This window comes from Astatotilapia calliptera, chromosome 9 (genome assembly GCF_900246225.1).
Source record: "Astatotilapia calliptera chromosome 9, fAstCal1.2, whole genome shotgun sequence".
Taxonomy (NCBI): Eukaryota; Metazoa; Chordata; class Actinopteri; order Cichliformes; family Cichlidae; genus Astatotilapia; species Astatotilapia calliptera.
The window spans coordinates 8874672-8893051 of record NC_039310.1 but is presented as its reverse complement, the minus strand read 5'-3'; the positions used below and the strand labels follow the sequence as shown (position 1 = coordinate 8893051).

Sequence of the window (18380 nt, the reverse complement as noted above, 5' to 3'; positions counted from 1 at the left end):
TATGCAGGCATGCAGTTACCTATCTAATGACTTAATTATCACGAACACTCGGATTTAATATTTAATCGCTCGCTTTTAAAGGAATACAGAATTTTAACGTGCAAGCTGACACCAGTGTGTAACCAAAGAGCTCATCTGCCAAATAATTAATTATGCGGGGCGACAGAGAGATCATTTCCATATTAGGCCTGCCACTGAGAGAGGTAGCGTGTGCACTGACAGAGAGAAGGAAAAAGACGCAGCAGCTTACTTAAACTGTCCTCGTCCTCTGTGCTGCTGGTCCCAGGGCTTATGTACTTGAAGGGAGCGATCAATGCCGACAGCATACTGACTTTCTCTGGAGGGGAGACAAGAGACACGCAGAGTCAACAACAGGGCAGCGGAGGAGATGTTTTGATAGTTTTATCGATTAAAGCCGCGGATCATCATCGGCCCCAACACGGGGCCAGAGATGAAGCATAAGCGAGCAGAACTATGCACACAAGCCTGTCACCCATGCATGGAGCGCAGTGCGCACACACGCACGTGGTCAAGTAAAAATCCACACATTCGTCCACTGTGACTCACACTACAACGTTTGCTGTTTTGTGGACTGTCCTATTTTGCTGCTTCATTCACAAAAGTCACCATGGGGCTTAAAGGAAAATATTCACGTCTGCAGAATCAGCGGCGTCGCCAGAGAAAATGCAACATTAGACGCAACAAAGCAGCTTTCTAAATCAAAGTGGTCCGTTCAGATTTTAGACAGGACAATATCACAGCTGTGGGCAGGAAAGGACTTCTTGAGCCGTTACTCTAATAATATGTGTAAGCTGTTGTGTCCAAATATGCCAAAAAAAGTCATGCAATCTAGTCTCTCATTCACACATCTAAAATCATTAGGCTTAATTATGAACGCTGTTTCAGGCCACTGTAATCAGACCCAGATCGATATATTGGTTGGCCTGTTTACAGATTTGTCAGTATTAGTATATCCAACAGACCGTTTAGCAAAAAGAAAATAATGCAAGTTATAATTAAATATTTGCTCATGATATAGTTCAGCAAAGCTCTTTTGTTTCCAGTACTGTCAACATTATGCACCACATATAGCATATATAATATTTTGGGGTTTTTTAGTAATAATTTTAAGTAATAATTCAAATCCAAAGGACCCCTCCTTTTTGTCCAGTGGCCCTAATCCTCGTCCATACCCGCTTAACAAGTGGGCCAGTCAGAAGGACTATATGCACATATACAAACACGCATACAGCAATAACTAACATGTATATGCTTATGTATTATAAATCCCCATTCTTTTGATTTTCATACACATTATGCTCATTTCCCCATCCCTCTGTGAACGCCATGTTACAGTCTCCATTTATAAGCAACCAAGTTTTTGTCATCTGACTATAATCAGTGATACAACGAAGATTTTAAAACTAGCAAGACAAATTAACCACTCGTGTCTGCGCCATACAAAACCTGCCCGCAGATTTTTTTTTTCCATATCAGTAGTAGTCGTAGTAGTCGCAATAATTGTGTCAGCACTGCTCAGAATCGCAGAACTGTGACAAGGCATTTGATTTTTCTTGCGCGCCCTCATGAAGGATAATAACAAGATTTTTTATCTAATATTGTCAGGTTTGCTACTGTCTGCTGGATCACACCGATAAGCAATCTTCACTTTGCTGTCAGTGCTACAATTTTCATGTAATGTGGCATTTGAGATTCAAGTCACAGTGAAAAACGGCTCAATTAATTAAACCCAAAATGCAAAATAACCAACGTCTCTTCTTCGATTCTTCTTTCATTTTCAGGCATTTTAACCATTTGAAATCTTCCACACTCATGCTCCACACCTATGATGCTAAACTCTCTTTATCTACCACAGCGCTCTCCTGTTCCTCCCTGGGGCCCGCTGCTGTCCAGGTGTGCGTGTTGTTTACTGTATGAAGCCCTATTAGAGCCATTGCTTGGTCTAGTGCACTCCATGCAGCGCTGAGCAGAATTGACAGACCAGTCTGGCTCCTTAATTAAACCTCCCCTCTCTTCTCAACACCACCTAATGATCAATAGAAGACAAATGTAAGGGAGAGGCATCAGGACGGGAGGAAAGACAGGGCTGTACAAAAAGTACAATGAGGTGATGAAGAGGGAGAAATAAAGGCAGAATGAATGGATGTCAGTGTGTGCAGGGTTAGAGGGTGAGCCAGAGGTCACGATGCATCCCAGGCCCTTTGTGTCTCCACCCCAGCATTCAGGCCCGGGGCCGCAACAGTTTAACGTTGCTAAATGCTGCCTAAATGGGACGCAGCATTACAGTGCAGTAAACACATTTTGATAAGAGCACAAGGTTGTGAATGAGCTCGGCCCCCAGTGCTCTTTCTCTTCTCGCAGCTCAACAGCACTAGCGGGGCTCAATGAGTCACTCTGACACACATGGTTACACTCTAAACACTGAGGCTGGAGCTGTGCTAGTCCTCGTGGGCCAACATCACAATACACGCATTTGCATTCTGACCTAATTACGGACCGAAGCCCAACACAGGCAGCAATTTGGGCCTAAATGACTCCCTTGGCCAGTGTCATTATACAGGCCATTTTCAAATCAGTCTATATTGTTTTTAAACCCCCTAAAGCCCCATTTACAGTAAGAAAACACACACACACAGACACACATACGACTGTCTGCTGTATTTATAAATGTGGAAAAATTAGTGTTTTTAAGGGTCTGTTGGCTGGTACAGCATATCTTAGCTCATTCTTGCATTTACACACAAATGTCTCCGGCGCCTTTGTAGCGTGAAAGACAAATGTTCACTTCAAGCATGAAATTGGAGAGCACAGCGAGGCCAGCAATTAACACTCAGGAGCCCGAGCTTTCACACTGGGGCCCCAAACGCCTGTAATCTATATTTGATAATCCTGTTCCACCAAGGGGTCTTAACAACCCACTCATCAGCTATTGCCAAGTGAAAAGCCCCACTGGGCAATGAGACACCAAGGCTTTGCATAAACAGACTGAAAATCGAGAGCCGCTCTGACATACGAAAGTGCATCCTCCTTTAGAAATACGAGGCTGACATTCGGAGCGCTCAAATCTGGAGGTTTACAATGGAGAGGAGACGGCAGCTGTTAATACTGTGCTGTGATTGTAGGATCCAGGTCTGCCAGTGATAAATGCACTAACCCAGCATTCTTTAGGAGGAAAATCTTTGGCTTGTAAAATGAAGTCTGACTAAAGAGAAAATGCTTATTATGGCTTAGTTGATCGATGACCTGCATATATGTTTTCCTAATTAGTTTATGTTTACAATTAGCAGTTTGAAATCGTCCTTAATACAGCATGATGTTCACTTTGTAAACTGTGGGTTCACTTAAATAGGCAATAAAGCAGGATATGCTTTAATCACTGTCACTGACAAGTGGCTACAATACAGGTATCACAGCTTGATTACATTTCCTAAAATGAAATCCACAGTTCAGTTGTTCTTACATGTAGATGGGGTTTTAACCCTCTCGAGGCAGGCGTTGCCAATTTGCAACAGTTACAAACTAACAACCTGATTACCCCACATACATATTTTATTAGTTGTTATTACTCAGAAGTACCACTGCAGGACTTGGTTGTGCATTAGCAACAAAAAGTTTAATTTGAGCCTGAGAGGGTTAAAGGCCATTGCAACCCAATTTTACCATCATAGTTATTATTAGTTTTATTAAGGGACAAACTTCTTTTGAGTCACATTTATAGATGGTTCAAAGGACTGATAAAGCAACTGTGACCTCACCCGCTGGGACGTGAAATCCTGTCATTAAGTCAGGAGATGAGGTGTTTGAAACCGGATGTACCAGGTGAGGGATGTGTCAGACTGTGAAACCACGTGATCTTGGCTAACAACTTGTGATGGGCAAGTTGTTAACGTTCTCATGCCAAAGTGTAACAGATTATGTCATGTGACAAATTGAAGGTATGTTACGCTTTCGGCCACCCAACACATTTCTAGGTTATGTGTTCGGAAACGTCAGGAAACATGAGAACCGTTTGGAATGAATCTACACATGTACATTTCTTTTACTTTCTCAACATGAATCGCTTTGGATAACGCCATGTAATATGATTAAGACTGTAGTCAAGGTTAGGAATAAGGTTAGGGAAACGTGTGTTACCACTGGGAGCGTCCGGCACGTATCATGGAGAAGGTAACCTTCCGCGCTCTTATGGGTTGCCTCGGAACATGACAAATCGTCCGTATTTTATGTGTCGGGAATGAGATTGGTATCCTCATTATGTTAGTTTAATTGAACTAAAATGTTAAAATGGACTTAGCGTTTTATACAGTCAGAATTGCAATGAATACCTGACTGTTTATAAAAGCCAACGCTGAGGGTTGGAGCTACAGGTATCGCCCCCTGGTGAACATTCATAATAATGCAAGTTTAAGGCACTTTCCATTGGCTTTATTTTACAGACCCGGGAGATCTTTTATACTGCCTGTGACCACCCCAATCTTCTTCTCCAGATATTTAAAACGCTAGCCAACCAACCAGTGGGTGAAATCTTTTCTTCTTTTTCTCTTGTTCTTCACCCTCTGCATGTTCTCCTTCCATACATCCATGAATCTTCTCTCTGGACTTCCTTTTCCCCTCCTGCCTGGCAGCTCACTTCCATCCCTTTCCTTATTCCCCCTAACCTGCTGCACATCCTTTCTAACTCAACCTTTTTGTCTAGCCAACCAATAACCAATAAATAGGGCATCTTTTACTTACAGTGTAAATCTTTATTTTCTTCAGCTGCAGTCATGTTGATAAAAAAGCAAGAAAATATATTTTATTTTTCCCCTCCAAACAAATCAGGGAAAAACCTGCTAGTTTATTTCCAATTAATGCTAATGTGATGCAATAGCATTATCATCCAAAGAGTAAATGAGACCTAACGGCATGTAAGTAAAATTAAAATTATATTTATAATGACCTGATGATAGCACTCGATGAAATGTTAGGTAATCACATCTCGATTGGCTTTATCCTCTGGCCATCGCGATGTTGAAATATTTGTGTGTTGACTAAAACGCTAAAATCACACACACTGACAGATGAAATATCATCCCTATGCAGTTAATGATGTAAGGAGGAAGCAGATTCAATGCACTGTCCTCCCTGCTTCCTAATGTGCTGGACTTATCACCAGGCTTTATGAAAGCCTGCACAGACCCTTTTATTCTGCATTCAAAGGCTTTTTATTTGAACATTCACAGTCAGAATAGAGGTTTTTGTCTATAGAGCTCCTCCAGTCTGTATAATTTCACACAACCTTCCAAAACAATTCTTTTCACTTTCAGTGGAGCACTGTTCACTTCAAATGTCTCAGGAAGTAGCTATTGAGTAGAAAATATCACTGTGGTTTCAATAACTCTGATGTTGAATCAACTGTGCAGCAGTAAGCAGCACAGTTTAGAGGTCATCTCTGAAATGCCACCTCTGACTGTGTTTTCAAAGGTTCATGAAGCGCCAGCACAAGTGCACTATTCTCTGATTTATAAGTGAGCTCCGTGTAACATAAGAGGCATTTTTTTCCCTCGGTGATTTACAGCTTGTAGTGCTACTGATTTTCCCAGAAATATAGCAGATTTTCACTGCTGATAACAAATTAATTTGCGCAGTTTTAAGTTAATGCTTCAGGAAGTCCATATGGAGGCCAGATTGCCGAGACCACCTGAAAGCTTCTTTAACAGAAATCGCTCTTAAAGCAGCATAAATACTCTTCTTCTGTTAGTTAGCACTGATATGAGATTGAGGCTGACTGTGAGGCCAGCTTCATGTTTCCAAATTATACACCGATTATACCCGTCCAGTATATCGGGGCAAATAAGGTGAATGTGCAACCTTCCCTGTCAAAGCTTCACCTCAAAGCTAAGAGGAAAAATCCCGTCTGCTGCGAAGTTCATCAAACGTATCACCGATCACCTCCGCAGATGTGAACCCCGTTACCTTACATGCCCTTCACGGTATCTTTCATCCATCCCTTCTTATTCAGCAGTGGGCCTGAATGAATGAGACAATGCATGCCAATAGTCTCAGCTCACTACGTCCATCCCCCACTGCACCAGGACACAGCGAGAGGAGACGACACTCATTTGTTTCCACCGCGGAAAGGCTGGGAGGTGGAGGAGAGCCAGGTTAGATAGGGAGAGCCTTGGCAGATGGCCAGACGTTCCTGATAGTGACAACCCTGATGATGGTTTCCATTCACAATGAGCCGCCGAACAGGCCCTCTCTTTCTCTCCTCGCACTTCCTGAATCAGTTCTGAGGAGAGGGTAATGAGCCCAATCAGATTTCCCCATGGCTCAGCATAACGAATGGGTCAGATGAGCGACAGGAGACACTAGTGAAACAGGTGCTGGGGGAAATCATTGACTCTCACTCTCTGTTTGACTTTCTCTCTTTCTCTTTCTGTATTTTTCTCTCAAACTCTTCTTAATACTGAATCCACTGAGCCAATAAATGAGAGGCTGTATTGTTTCTTTACAAGCTTGTCTCTAAAGAAGTTTGGACGCAGTGTTAAACGTAAATCAAAGCAGAAACTGACGATCTGTAAATCATGCAGAATCTGTGTTTGACTGAAAACAACACAAAGAAACGCAACTGAGAAATTTGATTTGAAAACGAAAGCTTTGAATTTGATGTCACAAAGAGCTTCAAAAAAACTGGGACAGGGGCATCTTTACCACTGTGTTGCATCACCACTTCTTTTGCCACCGAATGTGTTTCAGGACTGAGGAGCCCAGTGGATGAAGTGTTGGAAGCAGAATTATTCTTATGTTTGCTTAATAAAAGCAATATAAGCTCTTTCATAGGTTTGGCCCCTCCAAATGAATTTTATCCTGCATTTACCGGTGGCTAAAAGGTCTGGAATAGAGGCAACATCTAATAAAGGATGTCACAGATCTCTCCTGATTGGAGGAGTAATTCACCAGAAAGTGTTACCGTCTATTTCATATCTGCTGATTTGGCTTCGCTTCTACTTTTCCCGCCTTTCTGCCATCATGTACAGTGTTACTCTTCATAGCAACTCAAAGCTCGGACTCAGCAAAAACGCTGAAAACACAGTTCAAGTCCAAAGGCAGTATACTGAGCAGCTGCTCAGGTAACCACTCTATTGGCACATACAGATGCATAGTATAAGTTTTATAGCCAAGGTTAATGGAACGCAGCAATATTATAATAATATAGTGTAGTACAATAATGTTGCCCCTTGTTGTCATGTCTCAGCTGCTGTTTGTTGTAACTTCCTGTTTTACTTTGAAAGCTGGTTTTCTCACATGCTTTCGTCCTTTCCCTCGTCCCGTCCTGCACTCCTTGTTTGTCTGAATGTTCCACCTGTGTCTTTCCCTTCATCTTTGTCAGGTCATCTCGTTGCCTCCCTGCTTGTTTTTATTTTTCTGACTGATTTCAGGTTGTATATCCTGGAATCTACCTACATTTTTCTTTATGTCTTCAATTAAAAATGATTTGCTCCCTGCCCGTACGCGTGATTTGAGTCCACTAACAGAAAGTTTTCATTATTTGAAACTCAGTCCTTCTTAAATTCATACTTCTAGAGGTTATTGCGGCTGAGTCTACTTTTTGTGTAATTTGGTGTACTTCAGCCTTTTTCCCTGTTTCCTTTCCATAATAATATATTCTTGACAGCCACCCTTCCACTGACACCGTTTCCGATAAGAAATCAGTACAGCCAGACGCATTTCTCAGGTCTTTGCTGGATGTTTTCTTATTTCTGAAGGACATGGCTTTTATCTGCCGAAGACAACTTTTTTGTCCATCTTTCGTCCTCCACTTGTCCAGTTTTCTTACATTTTTAAGGCCACATCATGCTGACATGTGCCAAGTTTTCAGCTAATGCCTCTTTGGGAAACACCTTGTTGGTGCAAAGCATATAATTTTATACCTGTCAAACTTTGTCACTTGTCATAGAGTCAGCTAAAGAAATGGAAACAGGATGCTGGTAACAAAGTGCCAAAAATACAATTGAAAATGTGAAAGTTGTCTTTTATGTGTAGGCAAAACACTGATTCACGCTTTAGTTAGGTATCATTTTATGCTTGGATGAGTCAAAAGGTTAGTGTTAAGTGGCTTGACATGGAAACGAACCAAAATAACATCCCTCTGAAAATGGTCTGGCACAAGGACTGGAATGGAAATGAGAGAAAAAGCAGCCAATGTCCAAAGAAAAACTTTGAAAGAGATTCAGAAAGCCTGGGGAACTATTGCTCAATGCCACTTAAAAATAAATAAATAAATAAAATCTGGCTCAATGAAGCAAAAGAAAACCTTTGCATAGTATTGCATGAGTTTTACCAGGTCAAACTGTTGGTGTTTCCATTCATGAAAATCTATATGCGCTGGACATAAATTATAATTTGACTGTATTTGCTGCTAATTATGGAACTTTAATCACAACCTGCAATATTAAACTTAAAAAATATTTTAAAAAATCTACAATAAAAAAACACCAGAATATTATTAAAAACGTCCTTTCTGACTGTTAGTGATGTCTCATGACACACTCACAAAATGCTGACTTTAAGTGAACTGATTCAATGTAAAATGTCCTTTTAATGTTGGCACGTTGGCATGTTGGTTTACATTCAGTTTACACCAAGCACATTTTCTTTAATGGTCAATTATTTGAATAAATAAACCTTTGATTTTCATTTCTGTTACATTTTACTCAAAACGACTGCTTCACGTTCGCCGAGGATGAAGAGTCATTTATAGCGCAATGACACAATACACGAGTGTGCCTGTGTTGTCCACACATACGGGAAAGGCTTTGTGCTATGCGTCTGCGGGCCTCTGTACACACATCAGTCAAACATCTAAGGGGAAACATGCAGAGGCTGCTTTCATATTGTGTTTTTGCTGTTTGACAGACATAAAAAATGGGCTTTAGCAACATACAGTAACTCCAACAGCACAACCATAAATAACACCAACACTGCTGTGGTCCCCACCCACAGTAGATTTTCTGAATAATCAAACAGCTGTAATGTGACTGGATGTGTTATTTAGCCTCTGTGCTCAGTGTCTACATTCCTCATATGATTTCTCTCGCGTTGAGCTCCGCGCTTATTTCCTGTGGAGTAAAAACACTCGGCTGTAGAAAGCTCCTCGCATCGACCACTCACAGGATATGGGCTTTTTTTCTTCACGCTCAGGTATCACCGACCTGTCAACACAAATGTGCGTGAACTTCTGTGTTAGAAAGAGGTGTTTTAATCGCTGGTGATGTTCAGTGAGTTGAGAGTGGAGGACAAAAAAGAAAAAAAGGCATGTACAGTATGCTATGAAAATGGGAGTAAAAAACAAAAAGAGTAGGGGGACGCTTTAGCACACACTGATGGATATTTAGCACCTGATTAGCAGCAATGAGGACAAAGTAGCCAGGCCATCTGCTTTACATTTGCTCCCCTGGACATGCATGCATGCCAAGGGCAGGCTTCACTGTAGACACCCTTTGCTACACGCTGCGTGTCATTTTGTTGTCTTTTTGAGCAGATGTTATGCCGTTTTACAGATTAATGTGACCTTTATCACCTATACATCTTCATGATCATCAAAGATACATGGTCACCGGTTGTTTTGCAGCTACGCTATGTTCAGTTTGAACAACTTGAACAATGCGCTGCTAGTGGGAATTATCACTTTGTGTTTTAGGCGGATGTATCACGTTCTGTTTTGTTAACTCCAATTTCTGGTTCTCATTAGTGACTGAGGTTGGCAGGTATTACTTTTCATTTAATCATGTTAAAAGCTGCGTGTGCGCGAGACAACCTTTGAGACTTAGACTGATTAAACTTGTGTGGAATTCTTCATAATCTTGCACTTTTCTCATTTGATTTGTTTGCAATTAGTGTCTAACTTCGCCTCCTATGATAATTACAACAAGTAAGAAGATAAAAAATAGAATTAATTAGGAGGGAACAAACTTGAAATATCTGCAACATGACTCCTTATAAGGATCTAGCAGATAAATCTGCATCAGTAGGCCAGCAAATGATACACCTGTTCCCAAGTCTCCTGAGTTTGCTTCTTTTTAAGGAAGGAGCCTCCACCTTTGGGCTTTAAGCTGTTCTTATTAACTCTCAGTGTCCCTGGACACCAAATTTTAGCACTTCAGAAAAGAATCGTCCCCTGGCTGACTAAGATTTCAGTGCGGACGTTAAGCTTAGGATCAAATCTTCATCCAGGCATGTAATCCAAACCACACAGCCTCATATTAAAAGGCTAACCTCCATGTTGTGGACGAGCTCATTTCAGATGTTACCTCAGGTGAGTTCTTGTCATTTTCGGCGTCTTTTTCCAGTCATGTGCTCCTGATCTCCGTCCAGTGTATTTTCACTCTTTGTTTCCATCCAAAGTATATATCACAGTTTTGTTTTTAGAACATCAGCTAGCTGGTGCATCTTATTGGTCCAGGATCAACATTGGCGCTAATCAATTATGTTGTTATGACTCTTTGGATAATTAACTCTTGTTAATGTATTTTCTTTACTAACTTGTAAAATATAATAACTATATTATCAAGTTGGGTTTGCTGTTAGCCCAATTTAGCTTATCATGTTGGTTTATTAGTGAGTTTTTAAAAGAACTGGCTAACTTCTTGGCTAATGCTAACTGAATGCTCAGATAATGTCACTGGTCAGTTGCTGATCTTGGAGAATAACAATGTTATTACAATGATGTCCTAACAGCATCAACATGAGATACTTTGCCAACTAGTTACCCAACTTAACATTGAGTATTAGCTCCACTCGTCAATTTAATGAAGCTGAAAGAATCTGGGCTGATTTTAGCTTTAAATGGCGCCTCTGAGCTTGTTTGTTTCTTGGGCGCTAACAGCATTTGAACCTAGAAATGGCTAAAAACCTCATTCTTAACAAGCAAATGAGGCATTAGCAGGTTGGTCGTTTCACCACGTCTCCTGCCTTTATGCTATGTTTAGCAATTAGCTCATCTTATAGTAAGTAAGAGTATTTCAGAAAAAATCAAAACACAGTGTAACCACGGTAACTTCTGACCCCACTTCTACTAATTTCTGGTGTACCAACATGCATTTCTTTGGTTTTAGCTCTAATGACTCGGAATCAAACCCCCATAAACACTTTACAGCTTTCAGTCATACAGTCATGGTCACAGCTCTTGCTTTGCAAAGCTTGCTTGAGAGAATAATTTAGAAATCTAGACAGTGAGGAAAGCTAACAGAAGCTAAACACAATTGTCTCCAGTCTGTTTTTGTCACATTTCTTATAACACGAGGAAAAGAGCAGTACTTTCCTTTTACTGCTTGATCAGAGAGAACAGAAACTGAAATGTGCCTTTTCTGGTCTTCCATCTTCTTATGTAGCTTCTTAATGGGTGCAAATACTTAAACAGTGGGGGCCTGCTGACCAACACTTCTGTGCATGTAAGAAAAGATAAGATTCGGCTGAACCTGAAAATTCATGATCAGCGCTGGCAGGTTGAAACTAAGGTGGCGCAGAATACAACACTGTGGAGAAGAACTCCAGCGGACTGTTTAATCATATTGTGGCACATGGCAAAATCTGATGCCGTTATCTCTTTCTCTCTCACTTTTTACATTTTTTTACATTTGCTCTTCCATTTTGACAGCGAGACACAGAACACACTCCTCTGCTCCTCAGAGGCGACTCGCCACGCTCGAGTGTCATTGCAGGAGCCTGCTCAGAGTGTGTGACGGCTGTCGTAGAGACCCGGCAGACGGTGGAATGGTACGGCGTGGGGGGGGAAGGCTTATGATCACGCCACCGCCTAACACTCACGCTCACAGCTCCTCAAGCACTCACCTCTGAGAGCCGTGCTTGCTTTCAGTGCAGGGATACAGCTGGAGAGCACCCTCCTGATAAAAGCCTTTTAATGTCATTTCTCAAATGCGAACTGTGTGAAGTGTGCATTTTCGATGTAAGAAAAAATATATAAATTTTTCACTTTGGATCCCGCGCTGTGAAGACCAAGTACGCTGCTTTTGGATGCCATTCAGTTTGACTGCAAAAGCTTTTAGCGCTAAAATAGCAACATCGTAACAATAGTAACTTAGAGTGCTGGAAAGGCCTTTATGAAAACAGCCAAGTGTATAAAACACGCGAGCAACAAATCATCCTAAAAATGAACTTGGCTCCAGCTGAAATGTCAGTGTGGCCTTGAGATCGAGCAGTGGCAGCAAGAAGCTGAATGAATCCTACACGCAGTCAAGAGTCTGTTCCTGTGAATACATCTCGGCAATTAAAAGCAAACAGGCAAATCTTTTTTTTTCGCTTAAAAACTTCTACACGGATCACGATCGCCACCTGATAAGTGTCGGATTTAATGCGCACTCGCTTCCTTCCATAACTGAATATTAATGTAGGCTGTCATCCATGAGAATGACTCATTTACGAGCGAGCGGAGAGAGCCGGAGACTCAAACCTGGATGAGGTTTGTCGCCCCGCTCGTTTGATAACAAGCACTCAAGTGTATTTACAAGGCAGAGCAGGCGAGATAAGTCTGCGGCGTAATGACACTAAGCAGGTCAGGAATGTCTCTGCCTCTCAGTGTGCTGGTGCTCATCTCCCTCCTACAGTTATCCTTCTTTCTGTCAGCGAGCCGCGTGGGCTCGCTGTCATCGGCGCCGATGCAAAGCATTCTCCAGCTCGACTTGAGAAGCCTTGTCTCTCCGCTTTCATCACATTCGTTTACTCAGAGCCGAAACTCTGGCCTGTCGCCGCGCTCGGGAGAGAGAGCAAAAACGTGTTGCACTGACACGGCACTCAAGACGGTGATGTGACCCCCGCATGTGGTCTCCAATCTCAGGGTGTGTGGGTGTCAATAGGTAGGTGTGAGGTTAGATACAAATTGGCCTGCTCGTGTCAAACCCCTGCAGTCACCAGCTCAAGCCTGGACGGCAGCTGGAGCCAAAAAGCAACACTCTGAGCGGAGGGAAGCTGTGAGGGAGAAAAATAGCTGAAAGGAGTCTGACTTTTGGTTGCAACTTCATATGAAACACAATTTATCTGTATGGAGATCTAAAATAAATTTGTTTTTCCTGCTTCTATTCGCTTTCCCTTCTTCCCTCACCTGTCCCCTCCGCGTCCTGTTTAGTCACCTGCACCCTGCCCCGTCCTCTCCGGTGCTCATACAAATCTGCGAGCGCCTGTGTGATCCTCCCCCACCACTGTTTTTATGCCTCACATTATGACACATATAATCAGGCTGGCTGTTTGCACTACTTTGTTCAGCACAAATTGCTGCACCGATGGTCGCGGCAAAGCACAGATGGGACGTGGACAGTTTTTCATCGGCTGTTCCATACCACAGAGCCCAACACATCTGGTATGCAGCGAGAAGCATCTTTGCACTAATTTGTTTGTCACTATATATTGAAGGGACTATCTGTCATCCTGCCATGCTTTGGTTGCGGCATGATGTTTGAAGAACATGGCTAGTCAGAAGTTTCAGGCAGCCTGGCTGGTTGGCCACTCGGGACTCTCTCACACACACACACGCACGCACACACACACACACACACACACACACACACACACACACACACACACACACACACACACACACACACCAACGCGCACACACACTCCCTCTGAGTGCAAGGAGGGGAAGGGGAAATAGAAAGAGTACGGAGAGTCTGCAAGTTTTTGCTTTAAAGCAGATCTCAGTACCCATAAAAAAGAGAATTTGAAGAGCTCAGAAGTGCTAACTGTGGGTGTGACTATAGGAAGACCAATCTGAGTGATAATTGACTGAGATGCTGTTGTCATGTCTGGCGAGTTTTCCTTTCTCCAATGGCACATACTCAGAAGTGCAGGTGCAAATTTTAGTGGGGACGCAGGCGCAGGGGACGTGCTGCTTCCAATATTTAGAGCATGCAGGAAGTTTTGAACAGGAAAAGAAACTTTTTAAGACATGTCTGTGTTAATAAAGTCCAGGGTTTAAAATGCGTTAAGGTATAACTTAATGGAACAGTTGCTACATGCATATTCTGGTGGTTAAAGATGCAATTTCATGTGTATAGCACTAAATCACAATAACAGTGACCTATAGACACTTTACATTGTAAGGCAAAGACTCCACAATAATACAGAGACGACCCCCTATCAGCAAGCACTTGGTAACAGTGGGAAAGGAAAAAAAAAGCTTTTTTAATAAGAAGAAACCTCTGGCAGAACCAGGCTCAGGGAGGGGCAACTACAGGCCTAACATGTCTTACTAACATGGGGCTACTAAGCCATGATTGGGCAATAGCTGTTCAGTGAAGGCGCTTGGCGAAAGGTCAACTTCATGTCACACAAAATTTGAGACACTGAAATCTCAGATTTCTTAAAGTTCCTTCTTTCTCTCTCCAAGTTTTCTTTCCATTTCTAAACTTCATTTTTTCAACAGAAACTCAGAAGGTCTGGACTAAATTCATATATCGATATTCTTTAGCTGGATGCCGATATAAGCTATATACCTCGATATTATTTTTAAAGCCATAAAGTAAGAACAAAAAGAGAGTTCTTAGTCAAAGCTGTGTCCCAAATCTCTCACAGGCACTTTTATTAACATACAGCTTAGATGCACATGAAGAAATTACTCAGAAATAAATTAGCAGCATTTATTAAAATCATGCTCCATAAATAAAATAAAACAATGTTGTATTTCGGCATAACAAAAAGCTCACAACTGTGCAGTCAAAATGTAAACTAAAAGACGCTGAGCACAATAACAAAGACAGATTTCACAGCTGCTCTGTTCCCGAGTTCTACTGACTGAGTTTGAAATCCTCTTTGTAACCACGTCTCTTACAGGTGCCATTTGTGGTCCTCATACACACACCGTACGGTCGTTGCCTGCAGGTGAAGCGATGGGTGAGGGGGAGTTGTGTTCAGTGAAGGAGAGGCGAGGCAGAGTAAGGTTTGCATAGAGACACAAGTGGACGAAAGAGAGGCAAACTTGCGGCCCCACAAGCATAATTAGTACTTATAATTAACGTAACATAGACTATATCAATATAAACAATATTGTCACATATCATATCTCGTATAAAAATATATCGATATATTTAAAAACTCGATATATCGCCCAGCCCTAGTCTGGACCGATGTTTTTTACAGCTCATAATATCAACTTTCTCATTCTATGCTCTACATTCAGTTAAACAGCTGTTTGATGCTGATGTATTCAGGCTTGAAAATTAGCCTCAGTCTGGTCATTTGTTAGTTGGTCCCTGTTAACGTCAAGTGACGTCATAGTCACCTAGCACTGATCCTACTGGGAATGCTATTGGAAAGAGTGCACACAGTCCATATTTAGTTCCTGGAGAACTCGAAATATGGAAGGTAGCGTTGGCGCACAGTTTTGGTGATGTTTTTACACCAAATAGGATAAACGCAGAAATGAAGACTGGAGAAGAGGCTGGACATGTTGGAGCTTTTGAATGAAATGTAAATGGAAATCTATTTTTCAGGGAGAAGAAGAAAAAACACTGTTATCTGACGACAAGCACTTTCCTTGGCTACTTCTGAATGACATTAATGTTGCAGGGGAGGATGAAGCGGTGGCAATGCTGCCTGCAAAGAGATTTATAAAATTTTAGGGCACTCAGTATCTTAGAAATATCACTTTTATATGTACATAAATTGGAAAGGGAAAAGCTCTGTCTTCTTCCTTTAAGGCTTGGGTTAGCTCAATCTAGGTCTGGGTAACTTAAAAATATTTTCCAATTTGCCAAAATTCATGTAGAGAAGGCTGAAAATGACATGAGCAGGCAGAGTAGGGAAATGTGATTTCCTGTAATTCAAAGGACTGAAATGTAGGGGTTTTTATGAATCGGCACAACCCGAAGAGATTGTATGCTTTGTAGACGGAGGAAGCGTACGAGATTACTCGCATTCGTAGTGTTGTAAAATCTAAATTGAGACATTAAGGTAAAAATCCCCCATACACTGTAGAAACGCACATTGTTCACTGTTTGGAGCATTTAGAGGCTCTGGAGAGAAAACATGCTTAATTCCAACAAATGATTTGTGTGTGGCATTCATGCAAACATCATTGTGCAGCTGGTTTAATGCACAGCTGGTTTAAAAAGAAAAGAAATGAAAGCCTTCACATGAAATGGATGTACAGTCAAGCAGAAATGAAGAGAACAAGGGGAGATATATTCAGTTCTTGAACTGAGACCAGTTCTTAGGAAGCGTGCTGAATAATGGAGTGGTGTAATGTGGCACGCAGACATGCTAAAAGGTTTTTGCTGTCTTTCTTTGATTTGGTGCCATTGAGATGTATGTACTTGTGTCGTCATGAAACATAATCCTTAGTGCTCTCTGTCCTCATGTACTGAAGCCGAGTATCTTCAGCATCGCCGGGCTTTAAAACCGTAACTCTCCCTCAGATTTACAGTGATGACGTGAAGCAAAGGTCACGAGCCACAGAGGAGAGGTTCTTTGGTTCACTTTCTGAGCTAAGCTGCGACAGGAAATACTTAACAACTTCAAAAGCTGCTTCTTTATTTACATAACAAAACAATTACTGCAACTTATATTATCAATTAATCAGCCAATAATTATGTAAATTAAACATCACAGTAAATTACCAAGAAAGCGCACTGAAACTCGAGGCAACGTCTTCTAATAGCTTCTTTTGCTGACCAACAGCTGAAACAGAGATACTCAGTTTTCTGTAGCAGAAGGTTAAAGAACAACATACTGTATATAAAAGATGGACGTGGCTCATTTGAAGCCTCTGCGTCAGATTTTTGACAGCTGGACATATTTGAATGAGATCGGGAAGTGCTGAAGTTACCAAATATTACAAGCATGCATTAGGGATGACTCACCAAAATTGAAAGACAGATTTGTTGGATACACTGTTAGTGAAATAAACCCCACAGCACGCTAGTTTTAATATTTAAATCAACAAATATCTGCATCAGTCTCAAAAATCCTGTATCCATCGAGCTCTACAGATATACAGATTCCACTGTGCTGTTGTGCTGCAAATTTAACATCACCAACAATTACGCTTTTCTCAAGGAGACTTCGCTACAACAAACCTGGGACCAGAATGGAGGGGCTGTAGCTCAGGAGGCAGAGCAGGTGGATGGTGGTTTGAATCCTGGCTGCTACAATCTGCATGCCAAAGATCCTTGGGCAAGATACCAACCTCAAGTTCTTAATGTTGGATAGGAAGCATAAGTGCTTGAAGTGGGTGTAAATGGGAGAATGAGGGATGTTACATAAAGTGCAATTAGAGTATAAAATCAGTATATAAGAACCAGTCCATTTACCATTTACCAGTATGTTGCTAAAAATAAATAATTATTAAAATAAAAATATTCACAAGGGGTTACCACAGCAGGTAGCACCGGGCTCAAACCATGGAGCCACTCAATCCAGAAAAGGGGCAACAAATGTTTAAATCTAATCAATCATGTTGGTCTGTCTTTGAAAAGGCAAGATCCAGTTTAGCTTTGTATTTTACCAGTCATCTTTCTAAATAATAGCCACATTGGTTGTTTACTTATTATAAATAATGTACCAGCAAACATGCCTGTGCGGGCCCATGGTGTTGGTGTTGATGAACTGTGAGACTGTGTAGGCAGGGCAAACCCACACCTATCCTACACAGGGCCTACAGCAGTTTTGCCCTTTGCTTTTCCTATATGGGGTTTCTACAGGCAAGCCTACCATCATGACAATAACCAGCATGGGTCCAATAAGGGTTCTCTGTTGGCAAACCAACCATGAGTGCCCCACAAAAAACCCAGAAAAGCAAACCTTCTATGGACACCACATGGCCTAGCATATTTAGAGTCCACGTGAGTTTTCTTAGAGGTAGCCTAGAGTGGGCTTGCCAACAGAAACCCCATATAGGGGCAACAAAGGGCAAAACTGCTGTGGGGCCTGTGTGGTCATATCCAGTGGTAAGTGTAGGGTTGCCCTGCCCACACAACCCCACAGTTCACCAACACCTACCCACTGTGTGGCTGCATGGGTGTTTTTACTGGGTCCCCCCTCCCCTGCACTGTTCACAAAGGGATAGTTTGTGACACTTTGAGGAACCTGTGATTGTCGGCTTCACAGTCTTTAAACCACCATTAACTGATGGAAATCAGTTAAATCTGTGAGTGTTTACAGGAAAATAACATCTTCTTTTAATTTTTTTAATGCAGTGCTTCTGATTGACATCGGGAGATCAGACCAGAAGCTTTCTCATCGATATGGATTGTTTCCAGAAGAGTTCACAGATAGCTTAAACTAAATGAAAACTCACAAACCTGCTATGTGAAAATTCTCGATGATCCACCTGCTTTTGGTCTGCAAACTAACAGCTAGTCGTGCAA

The 18380-nt window shown here is 41.7% G+C and overlaps 1 protein-coding gene across 1 annotated transcript in view; it reads right to left on the bottom strand.

Annotated features, from left to right (window-relative positions):
* The window catches only part of adarb2 (adenosine deaminase RNA specific B2 (inactive)), a 223908-nt gene that overhangs the window by 89566 nt on the left and 115962 nt on the right, over positions 1-18380 (bottom strand). The window contains exon 3 of the mRNA XM_026179160.1: positions 251-337. Coding sequence (XP_026034945.1) covers positions 251-326 — 76 coding nt within the window. The 5' untranslated portion in view covers positions 327-337. The remainder of the gene's footprint in view (positions 1-250; positions 338-18380) is intronic.